Source organism: Aphis gossypii, chromosome 3, assembly GCF_020184175.1.
Source record: "Aphis gossypii isolate Hap1 chromosome 3, ASM2018417v2, whole genome shotgun sequence".
Classification (NCBI taxonomy): domain Eukaryota; kingdom Metazoa; phylum Arthropoda; class Insecta; order Hemiptera; family Aphididae; genus Aphis; species Aphis gossypii.
In genome coordinates, this window is record NC_065532.1 from 48,244,319 (window position 1) to 48,271,793 (window position 27,475).

Genomic DNA, 27,475 nt, shown 5'->3' on the forward strand with positions numbered 1-27,475 from the left:
AATTTTAAATTTTAGTTTAAAATTATAAGGATTTTATTATAAAACCAATAATCACATACTTATTCAATTTTTAATAATTAGTGTACTTTTCCATTTTATTTTAAAAATATTAGAAGTAAGGTATAATAGGTGAATATGGTAATGAGTAATGACATTATGAAATAAAAACAAATTCAATTATGTTTTGAACTCAATTATATTATAAAATTTAATTGTTATTTGGTTTAAAAATATTATATTTTTTTTAACTACTATACTCTCATCTAACACTGTGAGAATATACTGTGACTCAATAAAAATTGAAACATCTGCATATCTTCTCGAGACACTCTTCTTAAATATAATTGGTCTCTATGGCAGGTGTCAAATAAAGATGAGCAGAATCTCATGTTTTATGGTTGGATAAAGTATAAGTATAACATTTAAATAGAAACATATTTTAGTATTTTACTATATTATATATTTATACATTTAATTTACTAATTTAAAAAAAGAGTAAAACTTTGAAATTTTAAATTATGGTGAAATTTTTAAAAAGTGTTATGAATTAAATATCCAGTTTTGTTGCTGTAGTTTTGATTTTGAAAATGTATTTGTTGACTACAGGCTGTACTTCTTCTTTTAAAAAATGTGTTACCTATTTATAATTAACCATGTTATTAAAATTTAAATAAACATTAAATTTATTGATTAAATATTTACTTGATCGGGTGCACATCCAATGAAAGTAAGAGGATTTAAAATATCTGGTAGCTCCTTTATTATTGGTTCAAAATATGGATCTTGTATAATTCTATTCATAAGATCATTGTCTTTACCTTCAAGACGAACTGTACTGGCTGCTTCTAGTGATAAAACTCTTATTTTCTCATGACACACCTAAAATTTGAATTTATTAATGTACAACATTTTATAAAATAGAAGTTAGTATCAACAAATTTGAAAATAATTATGTTCAATGATTAAATTATTATGTCTTATTACTAGTGATTAGTAAAATTCAGATTAATATCCATTTAAATTTGTATAAAGTGCATGCAAACACGCATAATAAAATTTCAATTTTTATCAAATTTAATATTTAATTGTAATTTTGCAGTGATAATTGTTAAATTGTAATTTCTAATTATTATTTATACATTATTAACTATGTAAAAACAATATTTTAGTAAAACTAAATAGTACATAATAGGAAAAAAGTATGACAAATTTAATGTAGTTGGTATGTTAATTGAAAAAAAACAATAAGTTATTATATTATGTTCCATGTTTATTTCTGGAAAATTATGATAATGATCTATAAGAATGTACTTGAAAGATAAAAAACTAGGTTCAATTTCAATACTGGTTATTGGTGCATATTTTGAATTTGCTATTATATCTGGTGAATAATTTGGAACAGACAATTATTTTAATTGTTGAAATTAACACCATTATTTAGAAGTATTTTCAAAATTTCTTTTAAACATTAGTTTTTTATATAAATTGGAAAAACCATTTTAAAATTTTTTTTTAATTATTGTCGCACTATTTGCACTAGTAGGAAGTTTATAGACAGAATTTTTCACTGATTTAAAATGTTTAACGAGTTCCAAAGTGACAAATTAGAATTTTTAAGTTTTTTGATGCTTTCAACAATACACGGAGAATTTGTTTTAATGTAAGCAAAATCATACTTCACATTTAATTTATTTAAAATTAATTTATAATTATGAATTCCTTTTGCTCCATCCTCAAAATATTTGATATATAAACATAGGTACTTATAGTTTTGTTGTCTTTGCTTCAAATATTTTTGGACCATGAGGTGTATCTTTGATAAAATTTTGATATTTAAATAGTCAATTAATGATTTATGATGATGAAAATAGTAACATAATATAGATAATTTTAGAAATAAATAGTTTCAGAGTAGTTGAGTTTATCTACAGTTTATTCGCTAAGAGACTGTCTTGTGATATCTGTCATATAGATTGCAATCACTATAATAAAATGTACAAAAAGAGTACAACTCACTATTTTGATCATATAATATAGATTAAATATTATTTAATACACTAACTTCACAGAAATCTAACTAAACATAGTACCTAATACAATATATTTAAATGTAATACTTTATAAATGCATATGTTTTTGTCAAAAATATGACTTTGATATGGGACTTAATAAATATTAAACCTACAGAGATTAAAGTATTTTAATATTAACACATTTTTGTTTAAATGAATATTTAATTATTTATTAATTAACAGTGATGTATTTATGCTTGAAAGAGAGGTGGAACAGTCAAAACTCCCTCTTTGTCTCTTTGTATTAATATAAATTAAACCAAAATTTCTCCCAAGTGAATAATATTAATTAAATTAAAAAGATTTAAAAACAGTTTCCATCATACTATATGTTTGTATGTGATTTTATATAATAAAATGCATAAAAAACTGACATAGGTTGTCTATTCAGTAATAATTTATAAAATAATATATGTGTAATTCAATGATTGTTAATACTTATTAATGTAATTAATAATGCAATATTATTAAATGTTATATCATACTAATTTTAAAACATTTTACCTATGAGTTGTAGTATTTATATTTTTAATCAATTCCTATGGTATGATAACTATAATTTAATAGCTACTAAATAAAATGAATTCAACAGTTCGCTAGTGAGTGATGGGATGACTTTTTGTACTTTAACCAAAAATATTAATGTTAATACAGTTTCTGATGTTTACTTGTCTATCTCCTCCAGCTCTGACCATTGCAATAATTACATTTTCTGTTGCCATAAAGGGTAAAACTTTCTCAATATTTCTTGATATAACTTTAGGAAATACAGATAACCCTTCGAAGATATTCTGAACTGTCAATAATACACTGTCTGCAGCCAAAAACGCTTCTGATAAACACAATTGCCTAAAAAGACAAAAATATTGTGAAATAATGTCTCTCAAAAATAATTGCGGAACAACAATAATACAGACCTATTTGCACTATCATCCAATGTTCGTTCTAACCATTGTACAGAGGCAGTGGATAAAGGGTTGTTAACCAGATTCATTAGATATCGAGTAATAGAGCAAACTCTTTCACTTATCCTTGGATTTTGTTTATAAGGCATTGCACTTGAGCCTATTTGAGTAGGTTCAAAAAGTTCTCCAATTTCATTCATGCCAGCCAATAGTCTTAGGTCTGTACACATCTTTAAATATACAAAACATTATAAATTCATAATATTATACATTTTTATCAAAATAAAATACTATAGGGTTGCATTAAAGTATTAAATTAATATACCTTATGAACAGCAGCCCCAAGAATACTTAAGGATGCAACAATTTCTGCGTCAACAATTCGAGGATATGTCTGACCTGTGACAGAGTATGAAGATGAGAATCCGGCAAGCTTTGTTACCCTGTTATCCAATTCTCTGACTTTTTCATAGTCACCTGCAAAAAAATTATAACATTGAAATATAATATGTATACAGACATTCAATGCAATCGATTATAATACAGCGCAGAATAAATGGACGAAGAAATTAGGTTTACATTTTTTCTCTATTAGGTACTTAATAATTTTTTCAAATTAATTTTGATCATATAACATTATGTGTTCAAAAATCAAAATGATACAAATTTCAATAATATGGTTACTTCCCGTTTCATTGCATTAATAAGTGTGGCAGTATCTAGGAAGAAAATGATTAAATTACCGTTGAAAAGTTGTAAGAATGACGCTTGGGTGCCGGTGGTTCCTTTGATACCGCGAAACTTGAGTTCAGTACGGACACGGCTTAAGTTTTTTTCGCATAAAACCAAATCCTGTAGCCAGAGGCATGCGCGTTTACCAACCGTGGTCAGTTGAGCAGGTCTAAAAATAGAAGTGTAGAATTATTTTACTTTACAATTTAATGTTAAGCGCCCAAGATTGTCTATTATGTAGGCATATAATATATACAATATACTTACTGAAAGTGTGTGAAACCCAACGTGGCTAATTCCTTGTGCTTATCTGCAAATTCGCCTAACGTTTTCATGCAACCCGCCAGTTTCGGTAACAGTATGTCGAAAGCGTCTCTCAAAACTATCAAATCCTATGAATAATAATAAAAAATACTTTTAGATTCTATAAATTATATAATATTTTAGTACAGTATGTAACTATTAAATTAATAACAGAGAAATAACTAACACAAAACATTTCACTTAATCACTTCATATACTTAGCTATTACCACATTCGGTGTTTATTTCAGGGGTGGTGCCGGGAGGAGGATAATACCTATTCACACAGTTTTACAGTGCGTCAGTATAAATTTAATAGGTAGGTACTACGTATACCGCGACGGTAATGCCGGACCGCGGATGTGGTGAAAATTACATAATTTCATTATTTTGGAATAAAATCGCAAATTCCCAATGAAGTGCGGACTCTACACCCACACGAGATGGACACTGTGGTCACTCGCGTATGAAACTTACGGCGTTGTCTCCGATGTCGCATGAAGTAGCGCCCAAGTGAATGATTGGTCCGGCGGTCGGACAACACGCGGCATACGTATGCACGTGAGCCATAATGTCGTGCCGGGTGAGTTTTTCTTCTTCGGCGGCCGCCGCAAAGTCCACATTTTCAATGTTGTTACGCAGCTCCTCCAACTGTTTGTTCGTAATGTCCAGTCCCAATTCCTGAAATCGTATAAAAGTCATCAACGTTAGTCAAAAATTACGATAATTTGCACATAAGTATAAAATAATATCGTTAGGTATATATGGTCACTGGTGGATAGTACCTATAGGTATGCAATTATACATATATAGGTATATATATAAACATACATACAGTCAAAAATAAATTAAGTCTATCCATATGTAATAGGTAATAGAATTAAAAGTAGTACCTATACTACGCAAACGCCTCCTACCCTCCCCACAAAATAAATATAAATTATATGCATCGATATTGTAATAACTTTTAAAATATGTATAGATACGCTTAGAAAATAAAACTTTAAAAATAACTCAATACTTATAAATAATGACTTTTTTTTTGCCATTTTTATATACCTAGCTATCAAAATAGAATAAATCCGTTGAGCACTTAACTGCAGTCTAACAAGTTGCCAAAAACAGCCAATTTCATATAGTGCTCATGGCTTATCCATCAAAAACTAGATAGGTATCTACTTATAATACTGATGTTATTATAAAAAGAGATATACATTGGAACAATGACAAAAGTACACAAAAATATTTTGGTGTATTTAATAAACTTCAATAATTAAATGAAAATGTTTACTTAAGGTTTAGGTATGTTATTTAATTGTAGTAATATATAAGTCATAAGATTAATAATTGAGTAAAAATATCTACCTTTTTACAACATTGTCAATTTTTATTTTTTTTTTAATTAACAAAATACATTTAATTCGATCATATTATTTTGTAAACTGTTTAATTATTCATTTGGCAACGTTTACTTCTTTTATTATTTGACAATCGACTTATTATAAGCGTAATCATGTTTTAAAAAATGTAAATAATGTATGCTATCAAGTTTTGCCAAATATAATACAGTAACTTTTTTCCAAGATATACAACTATAAGAGAAAATGTGGAAAAAACAAAAATACACATTGTTAAAAAAATATATACCAATACAGGTAGATCATATGTAAGACAACTTTATCTACTAGGTAATAATATAAATAAAGCATAGGTATATAATAATATATTATATACCTAATTTCTGTTGTTTGTACGTAGGCACAAACGTTTGAATTCGAGGAGTGATGTAAGAGCTGATAATATAAACCATAATCATACATTAGATCATTAGCATACATCCGGGACATCCCCGAGTATAACCGATATGGTAACGTAATGCGCAGGGTTAGGAAGTACGCCTAAAACTTGAGTTATGCACATCAGTGGCGTATACGTAGGAATTATTTTCACTATGAAACAACTGCATTTTTAAAGAGCTGGGAGGAGAATAGCGAGGTGGGATGTACATATAACACTATAATTTGTCACATGACGTATTAATTGAACCTGAAATACACCACTGAAGCGCATGCGTACAGTAGCCGCGTGTATTGCATGTACCATATATGATCGTTCGCACGCGTTACATATTATTACATATACGCCACCAACGATTTTATGCCACCCGAGACCTGAATATCATATTATATCCTCGTCATTCGATGGGTTATATATTTAAGTATACAATACGTATATATATACGCATGCTATATTAATGCAATGTATATAATTAGGGCCGTACATCAATGAAATGTGGAGGGAAGTACACACATATACGATGTTTCATACACATTTTTAATCCTATATAAAAGAGTTATCGATAGTTTTAAAAATTTGGATTGTAAACCATAATATTATAATGTAACAACCGACATTAATTGTTAGGTATATGATATTATATGTACGTAAATATTAAACATTAATGCATATATTGTAAAAAATTGACCATCGCAAAAATATACACACTCGACACTTTTCTACATTGTCCAAATTATTATTTATTATTAAAATGACACACGTCGGTCGTTTCGACAGTTACCATCAACTCGAGCGAAACAGTCACCTTCCGACAAACCCACACAATAAAGTATTATTTATAAAATAAATTAATAATTATAAACCAAAACGTGTCTTTTTATTGATAAAAAAAAACCACTTGCCACAAGTACTCAAACCTCCAGCTACGAAAAATGTTTTCAACCGAAGAATAGAATTCCTTCCTCGAATAACTAAAATATCACAATAATATTCCCTTGACCGGATTACAATTGATAAAAGCCATAATTTTCTTTCCGATTGGACATTTTCTCGTCAAAGAAACATACTGCACATGTTTTTTCCATCAACATTGATCCCCCCCCCCCATCTATACAAAAATCATGTACATGTTATTCTATATCATCTATACTTATACTTTATGCTTTTATATTACAATAATATCACTAAAAGACGAGACGAAATCCTTAATAATTATTACCTACAAAATGTTAATGGGTGCAGTGGCGATTAAATTCCAGTATATTATGTATACCTATTACGCATTCATTTTTATAAAATAAATGTGATTTAAAACCGCGCGCCTTGTCATATTATTGTCATGTTATTACTCACTGCGAGCGCATTTCATACATAACGTTACACAAACGAAAAAACCTATACATGTATAATACACACACACACACACACACACACACAATCATATCATATTACACATCATATAGGTAGGTACGTAAATATTTTTATGCTTTTTCTTGCGTACACAAATATCTTAATCTAATATTTCATCGTTTTTACACACACACACAATCAAGTGCTAATACCGACAATACTTATACCATCATACTTATATATATATATAGCACAGAAAATTTGGAGTGTCTATATAAATACGTACAATACAGTTATTATAATATTACTGTATAGATGCCCATCCTATATAATATGTTATATGTGCACACACACGAAGCCACCGACGATAGGTAGGTATAGGTTATAAGTCGTCAAACACACCGTCATAAAGATAACGTTCTAACGTGGAGAGGCGTAAAGCTCTCGTTCGCCACGTTCAAACACATCTCTCGACCGACTGCAGTGGCATAGTGAACTGTCATCAGAGGCAATATACCTATCGTGTATGCGTGCGCGAATTTTTTTCACACAACTAATACGGACCGAACGACAATTAGGTTATATTATTGTTTAATATAGGCATTGAACCGAATTCGCGATGGTCAACATAGCAAGCGTGGGCACGGTGGTCATCAAAGTCGTAAAATTGGTAAGTGATTTACTGCAAAACTACACGGAAATTCGGTAAAATGAATTAATTCGTTTGTTTTAATATAATATTATGCAATAACGTTGCGAACTTGAAATTTTTCAGTCTATTAAAATATATATGTATATTCCACAATCCCACCCGTACCACGATAAAAGCTTTTACTGTTGCATTACCTGTCGTAGCGGTAAATACTATAAATTATCACCCATCGGTCACTATTCAGCTGCCCCTTCCTCCATTCATTAAAAACACTGCATACGGCAACCCCTCGACCACTCCCTTCGCCGAATGCATTTTTTAAGGTTTATTATGATGTCATGTTTTTATTGAACCAGAAATTCTATTATAGATCACGATTTTATATTACATGCAAAAAAGTTGTATTACACCATTGTGGCCCATGAATATATTGGATTTGAAAAAAATAATTTATTCAGCAGTATTGCCATTTATAAAAATGGAATTACATATATTGATATTACACTACTTCGTCCATCGCTAAGAATAAAATCCTCGTTTTGAATAGAGGATTTATTGTCATATTGAGTACCAATATATCATATGTAAATGTATAGGTGTTGAATATAATCATTTTGGTTCTGTACCGGACCGGATATCGAGGAGGGTTTTTGGGAGTCGGCGGCACGTGGAACTTGAACGAAGAGAAAAATCCGGATGCGGAAATCGTCGCTTCTGGCATTTTCATTGGTTTTTTCATATACACCGTCGTGATATTGATATCGTACGGGTTCGGGTCAAATCACCAGAAGAAAACGCTAGTGGTAAGTGCACAATATCTATAAGTATATATATATGTATATAAATTGAAAATGGAAATCTTTGTTACGCGTGTTCTCTGAAACTACCCATCCAATTATCTTGATTTTCTTTTTAAATGAAAAAGTACAACGCGAAGTAGATTTTAGCCTATATCTGATACCATAAGTTGATGAAAAACGTAGTGTAACAATACAAAACTTTTTCGTAGTTTTTTGTTCACACTATTAACATTTTATGAGTTGTTGGTTTTTGGTTCAGAACGAAAAGAAAATCAAATTTGGGTCGTTCAATAAAAAAAGAAAAATAGTTTTAAAGAAACGCTGCTGGTAGCACGAGCAACGGTGGGTGAAACAGCTATGTGAAGTTTAGAAAACCAAAAATATTTTTTATCCACACGCGTTACGCTAAATGTTAACATTTGGCAACCAAATTTATCACGGATACATTTTGTAAAGGCAACTAATTAATACTAGCTATATATTATATTATACTTATATAAATATCAGTATATTATAAATTTCACATTTATAGAAAAAAAAACGACAAATTTCTTGTAACTATATAGGTTAGTCGTAATTAACTATTCTCTCATTTTAGTTCAAAAAATAAAGATGAGCTTTTACAGAGGTGGGCAACTTATTATATATTCTAAAAAAGCTTGTTTTAATTTCACGTTTTCATAAATTGTAATAAAATACTATGACATACTTCAAAATTATATTTAAAATAAAATATAATAGACGGAGAAATAAAAAAGAGAGAGATATATATTATGGGTATAGTACCTATAATAAAAAGTTTTAAGCTGAGCTTTGCCTATTTTTTAGTTTTTTTTTCAAATCAAAGGGATTTCCGATTTGACGCTCTGATTATTAGTTATACTATGTCACATTTTTTTTTTTTTACTTCTTTTCTAGGATATCATAATGAATTTCGTCGGTATGTTTATGTTTATTGCCGTCGGCGGTATAGCACTCCATTATTGGATTGGTTATCAGAACGAAAATAAATACATCAGCGTGACTTCCGAACGTGCCATAGGTATCACGGTGGGCGTGCTGTGCGTTCTTTCCGGAGCTGTTTACTTGGTAGACACAGTACTGTCGTTTATACATTTTGCGAGAGAAATGGAGTTTGATTAAAAGCGACTGCGACAAATTTAAGTTAATTAAAATATAGCTACTTTATATATAAGTTTGACGATTTTTGCTTTTCGAGTGGTACAATTAATAAAACACACACATGTCACGCGTGTATGTGTGTATTCTGAACATTTGTCGGTATAAATATGATGTATAATATTCGAAAGGATACCGTAAAATATATAGGTACACGAGTACGTGTAATTAATCATTGAGTTTTAAAATCGTTCAAACATTAACAATATATTATGCTGTGTGAAGTAATATCAAATAATTAATAATTAACTTTTTTTTTTTGTTCATATAACTGATTAATTAAAATGTTTCACCCAACGACATTTCATACACGGTAAGCATAGTTTACACGTGTGTTACACGTGTTTGTAAATATAAATAGTTTTATAGTTATATACGTTTATATATTAATATGTTATGTTAAAAGTTGGTTAGTTATATTATAATTATATGTATTTAAATACCTTACATAATTACAAATATATTACACCAGCGATCATTCGTATTTGTATTGAGAATTAATTTGAATATTTTTTAACGCGCATAAAGATTCTATAATATACATAATATTATCTATATTTCATACTAAAAATAGACTTCAACTGATGGTTCTCAACTTCAAACCAAGGAAAATCAATTTTGAAATATTACAATACAACGTACTTACGTACGCATAAATCATTGTATAAGAAAACTTTTACTAAAGTACTATGTACGGTCCGCACTAAAAAAGGTAATTAATCTGTAGTGCGCTATATTTGTTTTGCGTTGAAGTTTTTCAATATTTCTTAGGTTTTTTCGAGGAGCCGGCGAGCGATCGTAGTACTAACAGTAGGTAATACGATGGTATTAATAGTCTTAAATAATATTAATAAACTGCTTGGATATTGCCTTCAAAAACGCAATATATAATATAAAGTAGAAAATATTATGTCGATCGAAATAAATTTTCGAATGAATTTTAGATTAAAACAGCTGGAAATCGTTTGAAATGAACGCTCCACAGAGTACTAATAAACAATAATATACATAAGCATACACCAAGGACTACGGGTCCGGAAGGAGTACCAGAGGAAATTGCACCAACACTGCTGTAACATAGGTTTTATAAAACAATCGTAACATGTAAAACAAAATATTGTTTTATTACATTGTATTTAATAGACAGTTGTATAGAAATCAATAGTTTTATAAGCTTCTTATTATATTTATATGTTTGATTAATAATATTGAAAAGTATTGGTTATTTACAAACGTACGTAAATAATGAATGACGATAATGTTAAAATAATAGTTAGGATAAAGAGTTAAATATATGTAGGTGCCTATAAACATTATAAGGCATACTAGTATAAGAACTTTTCTAATACAAGCGTCCCAAACCTGGTAATCAGACGCTGGATTCAACATGATCTATAATATTAAATAGGTACCATATATTATATTTCTATCATATAAGTATATATATCTTATTATATTTTAATTGTTATATCTACCTAAATCTCACATGTTTTTTTAAACAATTACATAAATTGATAAAAAAAAAGGCTCGGTCCGTATATTTCATAATAGATAAATAATAAACATATTATTTAAAATAATTAGAAAAAGTAAAAATTCAAAAATTGTTCACACAAATTTCCAGAAATAATATGTCATCGAAACTTAAGTAGCAGCACAACTAACAATTACCTTTTTATTAGTGTGCAGGTAATAAATAAAACGATTGTAAAATAATCACCCGCGAGTTAAAATATTACAATATAGGTAATATTCTATTTAGTACAATATTATAGGTATAATACTCGTAATATATATACTATCTGATGAACACGATCCCATTTATGCTGTTTATATTACATATTGTGTGTCGATATGAGTAATACAAATACACAAATACAGAATAACTCACGTGAATATTATAGTCAGCTTATATCATTATTATTATAAAAGATGTTTTGAAGCACATGAAAGATAATAATATATTGACTAATATGATTACCTAATACAGTACCTACTTATACATATATATACGATGTCGCCGATGTGACTATAATGTATACTGTAAGACGTAATCGTACTACCGAGTATACCGACTAAAATGAATCATATAATAATTTTGTACTTATAAATCTTTACAACATAATATCACGCACGCCGCCAAGTATAAAATCGAGGAGGCATTCAATACATTATGTGTTGTACAAAACACTATAATATGTTACATTTTGATTCATTCGAGTTAGGTCTGTTAGGTCGTAACAACTGATGATTGAAAACAATCATAATATAACATAATTTTTTTTTTTTTTTGTAGATACATTACATATTTCACGAATATTTAAAAATATTAAGATATTATGGCAAACGGTATTGAAGTTCTTTGACGAATTAAGCAGGTACATTCTGCATACATAATACATACGATATCTATACACATCATATTTTAATAAACAATATTATGCTATTCCTTACGAGTATATAATATCATATATATATTTTACAGTGACACACAATACATATATAGGTACAAGAAATCCAAACGATAACGAAGAGTTATATAAATTAAACAATACTATAGGATAGGTAGATAACTCTTCTATAGAGCCTGGAGTCTAGATTAGTTGTTTACATTCTTTTTTTACACGGGTAGATATATATACGGCAAAAAAGATTATGATTATCAATATATATACAGTCGAATGACACACAAACGAGTAATATATACTTATAAAAAAGCGATTAATCAACGGAACGTTTCAATTGGAAAAAAACGACGAAATTCTCGCGCAATAATTAAACTAGTGAAAAAATAATAATTGAAAAAAAAAACGATTAATAATCGGGGAAAACTATTAGAAATTCAGAATAAATAAAATTACACACAAGAATACACACTATAGCAGCATATGGAAGGGGCTAAACGAAAATCCGACGTCATAGTGTGCGTATATTTCCATAACTACTTACCTAAATCCTACTTATAATATATTATAATACGTACCTATAATCGTAATATTATAATATAATATTGGCGTTAGGGTTTTTTATTGACGTTTTAAATAAAATCAATAAAATATACGGGTATTATAATACTATAGACACGTAAGCCACTTTATATTAGTTTTCTTGGATAGGTATAATGAAATTTAATTAATAAATAACGATAGTGATATAATTAATACGTGGTTGCCTAGCCGTAATTGCTGCGATATGGCTATAATAAAGTATATATTATTTACCCACATCCTGCTTAAACTTTAAAAACTATGAACCATTTGAGTTAATAAAAGATCTTTACTTTATGATTATAGAGAGGCCAAACAGTTATATGATAATATAGCGGCTTATCTTTAACAATAGATATATAGCGATTATTAAAAAACAAAAACTTATTGACTACGAGACAAATAAGAGAAACACCCCCGCGTAAGCAGCATAGAATAATATAATATACTAAATACAGCAATACCGTATTTATTTTATAAGGTGGACATGGTCGGCAATTACCACACTCGCCGCAATGGGGAACCTCGAGGGTAGTATATTTAACAGCCCTTTCTTGTGTGTTTAACTAACTACACCAACAACAAATCATAATATAGAGTAAATATTTTTTTTGCATGTATTTTATTTTGAATTCGTAGGTAGAATGAACTGTAAGTGGTGTGAAAGTAAGCACGTGAAGGTATAATTAATGATGATACCATTATATTAGTATACATAATTTGTATAAAATATTATAAGGGCGGTGTATATACTTTTATAGATTTATAATTTTTATTTGTTTAGCAATGGACACCCGATGACCTGCCTCTAAAAGAGGGACGGAATTTCTTAGGTGAATCGAGCACTAAATAGGTAGGTATACGACTGCAAAATAGGTAAAATGCCACTATTTCTATTATATTTTTTTTGCCAGAGCAGGTAAACAATAATTTTAATCGGAGTGAAAAACAAAAACAGCTTTAAAAAAAAAAAAACTTCAGCGAATACTAGACAAATCGTTTTAAGTTTTTCGCAATTCCGCGGTAGATCGGCGGCGGCGGTTTCACGGCTGCCGACTTCGATTAGTGATAATAATAATTAGCGGGTTGCGTGAAGGCGGTGGCGCAGTCGTACTTATATATCGTTTGTTTGGTAACTAAATAATAAAATATAACATAATTTTAATGAGTTTTTGCTGCTTTCTGGTTTTCTGGCAACGTTTTGTCGTCGGAAAACATCTCGCGGCGGGAAATATGTGCACGACGCGTACACGCAGACCTAGATTTACAATATTATGTGCTGTTAGCGCGTCCGATCGATTCGTCTCGGGGAAAACTCGACCGGATGATATATAGATAGGTATATGAAAAGCGTTCGGCTGGCGACGTTCACACCCAGACGGGCCCGAGACGGACCGAAACGGGAGCGGGGCGCGACGGTGTCAGACTACGGCGATATTACAGTATATATTACCGTACCTATAGCACAATCGGTTTATTTATCAATCGAAATGCACGGCCGAAGACTTATCCGCATAAGTATATAATCGTTAGCCATTGTACATAGGCAGAATATGTATATATAATATGCTTATATTATTATAAATATATTATATAAACGGAATACGACGTAAAAAAAAACAAAACGGCGCGAGCAAGAGTATAAAACGCGACGGCGGCGAAGAAAACAGGCACGTCCGGCGGTAGGGAGCGGTGTGTTTTTTTTTTTTTATATAAGTAAATTTGATTCAACGCAACAGTGGCGGTCGCGTTCCATTAGTTCCAATTAAGTCGGTTTCGCGCCCCTGTGGAGGTGCAGTACGCGGCGTGTCTGTCGCGGCAACAGGAACAGTCGGCAGTCTACAGCAGTCGGCACGCGAACATGGCCAACGAGAAGTCGCTCAAAGAGTCTCTACTGGCCGCCTCGCCGTTTCTGATCAAAGTCGTGGAAATCGTGAGTATATACAATTTCAATATAACTTCAACGTGCTCACCGTATTAGCCATCGTATACATACGATAGTTTTGAGTTCCGACGAAGAGATACGAGTCGTTTGCTTCAAAGAAGCTATCGTGTGACGCATTAGTGCAAAATATAGTATAATATTATATACGTACATAACGATAGTGTACCTATCAAAAACACGCGATACTTTTACAATTTCGATCCGAAACGAAGGAATTAAAACGTCTGAAATTGCAATATACAAAACATAAGCATATATACGACCGGATTATCTATAAAATATAGTAGAGGTGGTATCCACTGTTGATTAAATCGAAAATAAATACTTTAAAATAGGTCATGCGAAACCTTTTCATATATATATATATATTCCCGGAAATCGAACAAAAATGGAAAATTTACTTTGGACAAGTCATTTTTCGATTTGTACAGTAAATATAGAGTTTTCGAGGACAAACAAAGCAAACTAAATGTAAAGCTGCGAATGCTTTCTGAAATATATATCAAGACGGACTCGAGACGAGTTGGCGAGATCCTCTATTTATCGAAAACATACGCCAATATACTTGCACCAGAATCGTTTTTCGAAGTTTTGCCGTTTATTTTGTTTGACATAATTATGTGTATTGAAATACTTATCCTCGGGAACAATCTTTATATTTTCTATTACAGAATACTCGAAATCATTTAAGTGTATAAACACAGCGAAAAACAATAATGCGCTCTGATTGAAATATATTATATTCGTCGATTATCCCGAGTATCCATATAGTAATACCTTCAAGTGGTCGTATAATTCACGATTTCGCTCGTTTGTTATTTCAGATATTGGGCTTGACTAGCATCTGTTTGATCATCAGTCCGTACTCGTCGAGGCTACACACCAGCACTGGTAGAGCGGGTTTTGTGTACTCGGCTCTGTCCGGCGCAGTTTTGGTCGACCTTCTCATAGTGGTCAGCCATTTCTTACAGCAAAAGATACCGAAAAAGCCGGTAAGTTCACTGTTTCCGTCAATCATAAATTGATGGTCGTATAAGGAGTATACGGTTGGGCAGATTTTTGAGATATTTTATTTTGGCTTAAGCATCGAGTATACATAATAAAATATATAACGATCTGTATATATTTTTCTAGCAAAAGGACATTATAAAAAGAAAAATCAAATAGACAAGACATTGAACGTTTTTATAAAAATTCTTAAAAATAGTATTATGTACCTATTTATTTTATGTTCACAATACCTTTTTACAAGGATATAATACTTAGTCTTTAATCACCAATTTTTTCCATACGCAAAAATATTTACTAATAATACATATTATAATTTATCACACATGCTGTTTACAAAACAGTATTTATTTCGTGTAAATTTCTGATATTTTTCAAACCTTTTCATAAGCATTTTTATTTAAGCAATTAATGACGTGTGTTCTTTTGTTACTTGAAATAATTATTTTAGTTTTAGAAAACGGGTTGAAAATCATCAGAAATTTACAAAGGATAAATGTATTTTTGTACACAATTTGGGAGATAATAACGTATATGTAATCCTCTTAGTGAAAATATAATACATTTTTTGAAAATAACAGTGATTTTGTACTACATGGTAAGACAAATGGCATTGGAAAGAACATTTTCGATTAAACTTTAAAATCTCCCTGCAATAAGGTATTTTTTAAACGTACAAATACGTACATAACTGCGTATGTAAAGCATGTACCTCTACAGAAAGAAGGGGTTTTGGGAATTCAATCTCCCTTCCCGAACATACATCGAAAATCGGAAATATTATAAATAACATTGATTGACGTAAAATGTATACGACCTCCACCGTTTTTGTTTGCATACGTGCGTGGCATATATGTATACAAATCGACAAATTGAACTCTGATTTCTAAATAAATAGAAATTATAAATAGATCTAAAATATAATTATTAATAATATTCAATTAAATTTGTATGTAATATAATATATAATGTTTACGCACATTTACGACCTGTCATCACTTATTGGATATGGGATTTATATAGACGCAACTAAGAAATTTTTTTTATTAATCTGAATTAAAATTTCGCCTACAACCAATATTTCACTGTCAAGTTAATATATTTGAAAGTGAAGTATAATAAATTTAAATTTAAATTACTATTTGCAATACATATCTGCATAACTATAATCTTATATATTATATATTTTTAATTTTACTGTACCTATAATTGTTTAATATATATTTTAAATTAAGAGAACGTCGTACTCGCATGTGTTGTCTCCGTTTTATTAAAATACAACATCATGGTAAACTTGCGTTCAGAAGAATGTATTTTATGATGTAAGATTTAATATTAGTCAATTTACCTATATCGGCTATATCATAAAACTTAATGGTAATAATCTAGGACATCACGTAGACTTTTATTGATATTTTAATTTTAAAACGAGTACTGCAAAATTTACATAGCAATAAATCACTTTAAAATTAAAACATCAATAAAACCTTACGCGATGCTCTAGATAATATTTTTACCTTAAAATTTAACAATAAGTGAATTTACTGTTATATTAAAGCAAACAGTATATAAAATTGATTTTGCTGAACACAAATTTGGCATTAATTACGTTAATAGGTATAAGATGAATATTGAGAATAACCAAATTTGAGAAACAGTCTTACAGCATCCTCGTTCTTAGGTATTTTTTTGATTGTTCGAAAAAAACATAATTCGTGACTATTGGATATTATAATATGTTTAGGCCGTTTACGGAAATTATGAACACGTTCGGGGGATTAACTACCCCATGCCACAGCCACTTATAGTCAACACATGGTATTCTATAGTATACAATTAAATATTACTATGACAAAGTCACAATATAGTATCACGATCAATGGTGGTAAACGAGCTGACTACCTACTTATATATAAACTGGACAGTGGACGATGATAAAAAATTACACTCGTCGTTATTCCGTTTGTCGTATAGAGTGTAAGTTGCATTTATTGTTAACGTTTTCTAGTGCTTGATCGTGTCGTGCTGGTACGGCTTGATGCTGGCCATAGCCGCCGGCATCATATTCTCCGACTGGAGAGCTCTGCAGTTCGCCCTCCAGGTGCGTCCTTCCAAGAACAGAATGGATCTGATGATATCCTCGGCGGTCACGGCCACGCTGACGTCCATCACGTTCTTCGCCGACTTCGTGTTGACGTTCAGGTACGGATGAAACCGCGCACAAAAAGTATACGAGTGCCCGTCTACCTATCTACTATACATCGTACACCCTGCGCCACAGGACATAATTTACAATCGCCTCTTGGAACATTTTTATTTTTCATGATTATTAGTCACCAAAATAATTCACAATTATTCTTTTAATAGCATACACATGGATTTTCTCACGTAAATTGCACTTTTTTATATATAGTAATAATAATGATAACAATAATACCATGAGTACAATATTGTAACATTAAATCTAGCAACCTTATACGGTTCGCAGATAGGTAATACATATAATATACGATAAATACACCTAGGGGACTGGTAATCAATGCACTGATATTGACGAAAACCACAAATTCAACAAAATTGATTTTAAATCAATTTCTATGATAAAATACATAGATGCCTTGGTATTTGGTAAGTAAACAAAGTTTTACATTATTACATCCATATACCGCACTACTTTTAGTATTCATTGAGAAGTTTATTTAAGTACCCAACCTAATTTATAGCCCTGACAATGATTAACGGTAAAACTTAATGTGTGAAAAATTAAATTTTTTTTCACAATAATCAAGTGTTTTTTAAACTCAAAATTGCAAACCTTAGAATTTTAATTTAAAAAAATACAAAAAAATGCAAGTAATATTTTAATTAAAAATTAAAAGATCAAATTGTACCCATTTGTACCCTCAGGCTATAATTTAAATTTTTTACTAAGTTAATCCAGCTATTTTTCGACTATTCACATGGTTGAAATATACAATATATTTCAACCATGACTATTCAGCATAAACTGAAAACATACAATCTACTTCCCGGACCTTGTGATAACCCCGTTACTATATCTAATTAGCATATATTTATATATTCATTACACTTTAAGCTATGTCATATAATATGTTAACTATATTTATAAGTGATATATTATTTTTTTACTAACTTTTTATACAATTAATATAAAAGTATAATAATATAATATTTTAAAATTATTTAGGTAGTATGGTATTTGTATCTTCAATAAACATACATTTAATATTATGTAAAATATAGATACCTACTTACATACTATATTATGGTTATTGGTTATTTTTTGTTTCAATAAAACAATACCTCAATATTCATATTTAATTAAAATTCCATAAACATTTTTCTACTAATTAAATAGACATAATACATTTTATAATTATAATAAATGATTAGTTTAATATCAAAGTATTTAACAAACATTTTTATTACATATAACGTCATAAGGTATTTATAATAATCAAAAGTTAAAAAAAATATAAATATACAAATTTTCGTTTTACACAAATATTAACTGGTCAAATAGTTCACTTATATATTATACCAATATAAATATAAAAAAAATATCTATAATTCCTTAGTTATAATGTTGATAAGTGTAATTAAAAATTAAGGACTGATTTTCGAATATATTTATCATTTTAATTATTTAAATAAAGATGAAAATGAATGTGTTATGTAAAACCTAAAGGAACATTTAAGTTTTAAAGTTACTAAGTGGAATCATTTGTTGGAATGTTCTATAGGTTAAATGGTTTTTACAAATATTTTATATGTTAAGAATTTCTGTAAAATGTATTCAATGATTGTTAAAAATTATATTTTTTTATATTTGCACTGTATTCCAATTTTCTAAAATTAATCTATGGTATATAAAATAAAATAATGTCACAAAATGTTATTAATATGTATCTCAAGATATCACAGACAAATTATGTTTTATTATCTAAATGCTAATGGAATATTTATGTTATACATCTAAGCTTAAAAAAATCATTGTTTTTAATCATATCTTAGAGTTATATGTTCCAATGGTATTGACATTATTTAAAACCAATTTCAGTGAAGGAAAAAGATTAGTCAATAAGAATGTGGGACACTGTTAATGTAATTTTAGTACCTATATATCTATCTATCACATTCTTGGTGGTTGACACTGATTATCTTTCCATATATCATCCATGTTAAAAGGTTGGTTAGTACAACCTAAAGAGTACTGTTTTAATGCATTAACGTTCTGACCAGAGACGGCAGATAGTTTTTCATTATCCAAGGAAAAAAATGATGAATTCAAATTTTCAACTATGGGATTTACATTTTGGCCTGAATATGCAGATAAGGGATATAACGATTTTAAGTACCTTGAAGTGTTTACCTTGTTTGTTGTGGTTGGTATTACTTGAGATTGTTTTTGATACTTAGAATTTAGCATATAGTTTGTACTCTGTTTAGTATTAGATAAACAGTTTAAATTTGACGGAAATGGTTTTTTGAAAGTGTGGGGTTTTGTTGGTAAACTACATCCAAAATCTTTTGAACTGTTGTCATTAGTCCAAATAGTACGTAATGGAAATTTAGGTAAGCTATTTTCTAATTCATTCATATCAACAAAAGAATTTAATGTATTCAGCTTTTTTACTTCTTGCTGCTTCTGGGATAATTGTAGACCAACAAAGTTTTGGTTATTCATACTAAATCTAGACGGATGAACAGGAGTATCCATATGTGTAACTGGTGCAACAATTTGATATTCCTTATCATTATTTTTATGTTGTGTCGAGTTAACATTTTCTTTACTGGGACAATTGTTTATTTGATTCGGTTTAAAAGGTTTAAACAACATGCTTTTGGATGAAGTTGTTGGCAATACATTAATACGTTGATTATTGTTGTTAGGAATAATAGGAACAAATCGCACTCGATTACCTTGTGGGTTTATTGAAATATTCTTCTTTAAATCTTCCCACCTTTCCTTCAATTGAAAATTTAAAAACGAATCTTGCATTATTACTAAGTAAGTAGAACTAGACAAAAATAATAAATGCTTACATACTCATTCGTTACTACCACACTACAGCTACAATAATAAAATGTTTATCTAAACTGCTAAAAATATTAATTATGTACTTGTAAAATTCTAAACAAATATCTAATAGTTACCTACATAAATTAACTACCTCATTGAAAAATACAATATTTTGATTAGATTATAACAACCAAATATCAAAAGAATAGATTAAAGTTTAATTTTTTACTTATAATATATAATTTTCAATCTACCTATAATCAAATAAAGTACTTACGAAAATAAGAATTATCAACCTTAATTTTTAACATATACCTATAGGTACTTCAGTAAATTAATGTTTTATACTTGGATTTTCTCAGTCATTTATTAAATATTTGACATTTTATAGCACTCTAAAATCTATTAAATATGAAGGTAGGTATGCTGATTTTATGTTTAATATCATAGATAACTACTATTCGTATACACTTAATTGATTTTGAACATTATGTATATTTTAATTTTACAACTTAGGGTAAGTGTGGGCACACACAAATAACATTTTAACATTTCTCCAGGGGTGGGAGGGCAAGTGCCCCGTCTTCCCACTCAATGGGCGACCATGATGGTAGGTTCTTACCTACTAATAAGGTAAGATTTATATTTTAATACGTATATTATGACTTATAAATATATTATATATAAACAATTGTAACACTGAATAAAACAACTATATTTACAATGCATTTCAACAATAAATTGTATACCACATTGGGGAAAACAACTTTTTACATGGCATTTGATGACAAATTTAATTCAATGTAATAATAAAAAAAAGATAAATACCTAAAAATAGGTATAAGTATCTACAATAGATTCTATGTGGCGCCATAAATGTAATAATTTTATGTTTTTTTTTTCTTTTGAGGGGTTGTCATCACCTTGTAGAACATCATTAAATGCTTTAAGTTTTTAAAAATTATGAAATCTTCACATTTAATTATTAAGGTTTGAAAATTTAATAAATATTTTGCATAAATAATTCATATTAGAACTAAAAGATCTAAAAGTCATATAAATATAATTATTTTTTAAAGATATTTGGACAAAATGTCATAATTAAACGATTAATAACAATATTCATTATTTTGTTATAATTTAAAAACATTATTAAGACTTTTACATAAATTATCAACCTATTAATGATTTTTTATAGCAAGGTATAGTCTAGGCAATATTGACTCAAAAGTTCATAACAATTGCCTAGGTATATTATGATATGATATAAATTATAATTAATGATAAAAATTTTAATTATATGATAAAAGCAATGATTTCACAAAAACTGAAACAATTTACCATAATACTAACAGTAAAATAAACTATTTTAATAGTAATATCATAAAAATATGTACTTAGTGATATAGACTGATAGGCCATCTACACCCACAATCATTTTTTGTATACGATACCGTATCATTGAATTTAAATTTAACACATACATTACAGTAATCCATTTCACATCTAAGTACTATACATTAGAACGGTATAAATTAGCCTACCTACTTTTATTATATAATTTATAATTTGAGAAACGTTTGAAACCAGAATGTTTTGTAAATGACTGTAGATGGAATAAAAATTACCTGTTCAGCTTGGGCTAGCAAAGTCCAGAGAGTTCTCCATGTGGTAAATTTTTTCCTGTCACTAAAATTGTATTTCATTTCTGTTGACGCATATCTTGTCGAAAGAGGAGATACATAAGTATCATATACAGAGTTAGCCATGGTTTAAGTAAGAATAATCTAAACTTAAATCGAACAAAATTATAACACGATGATTCTAATATATTTGTATTGAAACAATATTGAAAAATTGTGTTAGGCTATAAACAGAGAACTGTATAGAAAACTCAAATCAGTAGCACACTAGAAAAGATGAGCAAATTTAATTATGTAAAAAACGTGCTCGCAGATATTAGATAAGGTAGTAGGGTACATGGATTGTCAATTAATGGCTTCGATAACAAATGCTGATAAGAGTTATCTATTTTCAATAATTATTTCTTATCATTATTTTTTTATTAGCTTTTGAAATTAAAAATTAAAAATCTTTATTGAGATATTATCGAGACAGTACAAGTTCAAATAATTATGTTAACTACTCATTTTTAAATAGTATGAATAAATTTACAGTTTCTTTTAGAACTTAAAAATAAAAACAAGTATGAAAATTTAACTTGGAAACTTCTGTATTATATTTCAAGATTGAATTATTCTGAAATTTATTTTAGTGATTGCTTAACCTTATATAATATTTATAGATAATATTATTTATGGTAATATGTATAAATGTATAATAATTTATTTTTACTAATAAAAGCCAATTAACTATATTATACTATTTAATTATAGTGATAATGTCAAACAACGAAATTACATAATAATAATTTAATAACAATTTAATTCTTTTAATGTTAATGTTAATAAAAAAGATTATGGTCTAATACATGGTTTACACATTGTGTTTGTCTACCTACTGATACAATTATGATGAAATTTACGTAACTGAGAAACACTTTTACCTTTATAATAATGAAATAAAATAAAATCGAAATACTATGTTAAAAAAAACAAGCTATTTTTTTACTACTCAGATTTAAGTTTTGGTCTCAAATCCTTTTTTGAAGTCTGTCTGATTTCAAAAAGATTTTAATTGTAGAAAATAACTTAAGTCAAAATATTTAAATCAAGTTAAAAATTAGGTATCTGATGAAATTTATTTTTATGTTAAATTGTAGATTGTGTATTAGACCATAAATTGATATAGGTGCTTATAAATTGTATTTTGAATTAGGTATACATTTATGTGAGTATAAACCGCAAATTGCACCGTTCGACGTTAACAGGTTTAATTTTATTTAGTTTAAACCAATTTCTATAAATTAATAAATTTAAGATAGATTACATTTTCTTTTTGTTCCTTATTAGATTTTAAGTTATAGATTAGACTTATAAGTTATTACAAACAGTTTTATACATATTATGTAAAGTAAACTACCTACATATTAGTTGAATATTTGTCTTTATAGTTTATACCTACACAGTTTGTGTTCTTTAAATGTTTAACTTATTATTTATTTAGGTAGGTATTCATTTTTCACAATCAAAATTTAAGAGAGCCTTAATTCCTAATAGCAGTGTACTTATAGATTACTTTGTTCAAATTAATTATGATAATATTTTTAAGATTATAACTACTAAATGATGTAAATTTGAAATACTGATCAATATATTTAATTATAATTTTTTAAATATTAAAAATATATATTATAAATTATAAATTAATAGTAGGTACCCAATGCAATACCTATAGAATTATTACTCATAGTGCTATAAATTCTTTACTTAAAATTTTTTTAAGCCACATTTAGATTTCTCAGTAATATCAATTAAGTTGATATTTAAAAACAATTCAATGTTTTAAGAAATCTTTAGTTTTTAAATTATAATTGCAATTTACATAAACTGTTTAGCCTACAAATTATTAATTTGCTGTGTACCAATTAATATTAAGTATTTAAATATAAGCATAGACATTTAAATTATAAGCTATTGAAATGAAAGCATAACTATTTAAAAAGCAAATAAAAATATTTTATATTAGTAGGTAAGCTGTTATACTACTTTAGTTACCTAGTGGTTATGATACTAAATACCTACTAATAATATTAATTAATAAATATTTATTTGACACCAAAATACAAATATAGATAATAGATATGATAAATTAAGCTTTGACTCTTTTTTAAAAGGAGTAAAATTAATCTTTTTTTTAATTATGTAAATGTAAAAATAATAAATTAGTAAGTAATAATAAAACATAATTTACTAATATTTAGTTTTAAAATAAATTATATTTCTATAATATAGTTATTACTTTTTTTATTTCAATCAATTTATACTTGTGATTAGAGTAATAAAATAAATATTTATTCATTCAATTTTCGAATTATGTTAACTCAAGCTCTAAACTAAAACTAAAATATTGGTGCTTTTTAATTCACATTTATTTTTAATTTATAACTTACCCAATTTTCTGTATCATTAAAATAATACATTTTAGCTCCATACATATTGAATGCATCTTTTAGTTTTTTCTTAAAAATTTGTGCTGCTCTAAATTTAATAAAAATAAAAAAGACATGTGTTAATTATATATTTAAACTCTAAAAATAATTTTCCATAATTTACTTCAATGATTTAAAAGATATAAATAACTTTGTATCATCTTCACATTCAAATTTCAGTAATAGTGATGGATGATTGATTACAAAATAGTTAATTTCCTGAAACAAAAATAAGTAGGTATTAGCACAGAAACCAGGGTAGCTAAGTAAGTATATTTAGTAAATATTAAACTCCTACAGTTCTGATGTAGTATTTATTGTTATTTCTCTGTGATAGTCCATAGATCATCATAATTGTATTGCGTAAGCTCTTTTGTACAATCAGTGGCTTATTAGTATCACTTTCTGTCAGGAATGTTCCATTGTATGTTTCTATGGCAATGTCAACTGCAGCTAAATTTCTATACATTATATAACCAAAACCTTTATTCAAACCTCCACTGCCTTTTAGTAGTCGCACACTGTAAATTGAACCACATTTTCTGAAATATAAAAAATTAATAAATATTTTGAAAATTAAATATGTTTTAAATTAACACCATGTTGATGAACATTAGAACATTGAACATTCTTGTAGATTTTTTACATATCTAATTAAAGTGTATTTATTAATAAGAACTTCAATAAAAATTAAAATTCACCCAATGTACATTGAAGTTTGCATTTAATATACCTAATAACTACTAATATTGGAGGACTGTAGTCAATAAATTACTAATTTTCAATACATACCTATACGGCTATACTACTGTCTATCAGATCCATTACAAAATAAAGTTGAGTTTTTATTAATTTATTCTGTGATTTGTTGTTGACACAACTAGGTAGGTACCCATTGAATTGCGTTCTTAATAAGTTAAAAAATATCAACTACTTTTAATTTTTTTTAAAATCCAATTTATTATTCGACTATTATTATGAAATGATGTGTACTTTTGCCTGTTGTTATAAAATATATACATTATATGCAGAGTCATGTTTATGCAAGGACATATGGTACATTTTCACTGGGGCGTACTTGAAAAAAGAGCCCACTGACAACAAACAAAAAAAATTAGTTTTATTTGGAACTATATTATTTTTTTTACTTAGAAATCCTGAGTTTCGACGTTATTATTAACAAGTAACGAGAAAATATTGGAGAGAACTTCAATAAAATTACACTTTCAATATTTAATTTACAATAACCAATAAGTACGTAAGTATATTTAAAACAAATTATCGTATATTAAATATTTATATTATACTTTTAAATAACACATATAGTATGTAGGTACTATACTACTATGTATGTATAATATTATTTTTTTTTCTAAACTAACAGGGGTTTATCCCTGAGTTTGTCTCTTTATCCTCAACTGGTAGGTTAAATAGTAACTTATTATTGTTATGGAGATTAGCGGTTAGTATTGATACTACAAATTAATATATATATATTAATTTTTACATCTCGTTAAAAAAAGATAAATTATCGTCAATAGTCAATACTCAATTAAATACAAATAACAGAACTTTCGGGTGAAAAAAAATAAAAATTCTATCGTAGTAGGGTAAAAGGTATTACCTTGTAGGTAAATTTAATTTATTTATTCTGAGATAATAATAATATTTTAAAAAAAAGGTCTATTAAAAGAATATTACAGCATGATTTGCGAAATTAATGCGATTATTAAAATGTTCTAGATCCGAAAAGCGACTAGAAATCATCAATAATTTCACTGTTCAATATGAGCGAAAAATGATATTAATTGTTAAATGTGTGCTGTATAGGTACATGATAGGTACATCAGCTGATGAGTGAGGTCATTACACTCAACAGTCAACGATGGTGTCTCCTCGGAATCGAATCATACGGGACAAGACAAGTAAAGGACTATTATTATACCCGTATACGTTTAACAGAATGCATTTATTTCAGCCTTTTTTTTCTTGTTTTTGCAAAACAAAAATAACCATTACACATTATTAAATACGGATCAATTGCCGTAGAATTAAATCCAAATCGTGTTATTCGGCTACCTACGAGGGGAGCGGGAGGTCTGAAGTTTGACGTATTGAACGACAATAATTTTCAAATTATCGCCCGAGACAAAATACAGCGTCTTTGTGCTAGTACTAAATTGTATAACTGTAGTCGGCGTATGCTTACTTAGCAAAGTTGACGAACTTCTCGATGGTGTAGTGTTGCGGCAAGTTTCCCACGTACACCTCACGATCGTTGTCGGGTTCTGGGTCATCGCGTTGGCTGGTCGGCTTGTACACTATCTGCGAGTTGATGGTCATTATGGCGTAGTTCATGTCTACCAGCAAATCGGCCATCACTGTGTTACGAGTTTTATTGAAATTTATGGTCTGGCAAGGGATGGTGTGATTGTCGGGTGTTCAAAGTCAAAATCGTGTGTCGGGATGTGCACGATCGGAAACCTTGCGACCAAATGAAGATGACGTGCGACGTCGGCGAAAGCGAATCCCTTGGACAGTCGGCGGCGGCTGACCATCGGGCGAGCGCAGACACGGGAAAGGGGATGACC

General features: G+C 28.6%; 3 protein-coding genes across 5 annotated transcripts; 2 read left to right on the forward strand and 1 right to left on the reverse strand.

The window, feature by feature from the left end:
* Positions 1 to 177: 177 nt before the first annotated feature.
* On the reverse strand, positions 178 to 27,475 carry LOC114120927 (adenylosuccinate lyase). Of its 3 annotated transcripts, XM_050202791.1 has the most exons (12): positions 27,094 to 27,402; positions 25,183 to 25,426; positions 25,009 to 25,103; positions 24,846 to 24,933; positions 4,489 to 4,692; positions 3,977 to 4,101; positions 3,721 to 3,878; positions 3,303 to 3,454; positions 2,990 to 3,207; positions 2,741 to 2,921; positions 703 to 879; positions 178 to 637 (listed from the first exon to the last, which is right to left on the reverse strand). In XM_050202791.1, exons 1-12 carry the CDS (start codon positions 27,261 to 27,263, stop codon positions 548 to 550), a joined length of 1,902 nt encoding a protein of 633 aa, XP_050058748.1. In that variant the 5' UTR covers positions 27,264 to 27,402; the 3' UTR covers positions 178 to 547. The 3 variants fall into 3 exon arrangements, with proteins under 3 accessions (XP_050058748.1, XP_050058749.1, XP_050058750.1); XM_050202792.1 differs by lacking the exons at positions 24,846 to 24,933; positions 25,009 to 25,103; positions 25,183 to 25,426; positions 27,094 to 27,402 and adding an exon at positions 22,402 to 22,732; XM_050202793.1 differs by lacking the exons at positions 178 to 637; positions 703 to 879; positions 2,741 to 2,921; ... (3 more) ...; positions 3,977 to 4,101; positions 4,489 to 4,692 and adding an exon at positions 19,282 to 20,719 and having other exon boundaries at positions 27,094 to 27,475.
* Positions 7,523 to 10,286, forward strand: LOC114120929 (protein snakeskin). The gene is made up of 3 exons (XM_027983033.2): positions 7,523 to 7,828; positions 8,407 to 8,613; positions 9,529 to 10,286. Exons 1-3 carry the CDS (start codon positions 7,778 to 7,780, stop codon positions 9,751 to 9,753), a joined length of 483 nt encoding a protein of 160 aa, XP_027838834.1. The 5' UTR covers positions 7,523 to 7,777; the 3' UTR covers positions 9,754 to 10,286.
* LOC114120931 (uncharacterized) lies at positions 14,355 to 19,011 on the forward strand. The gene is made up of 3 exons (XM_027983035.2): positions 14,355 to 14,709; positions 15,546 to 15,713; positions 17,738 to 19,011. Exons 1-3 carry the CDS (start codon positions 14,638 to 14,640, stop codon positions 17,939 to 17,941), a joined length of 444 nt encoding a protein of 147 aa, XP_027838836.2. The 5' UTR covers positions 14,355 to 14,637; the 3' UTR covers positions 17,942 to 19,011.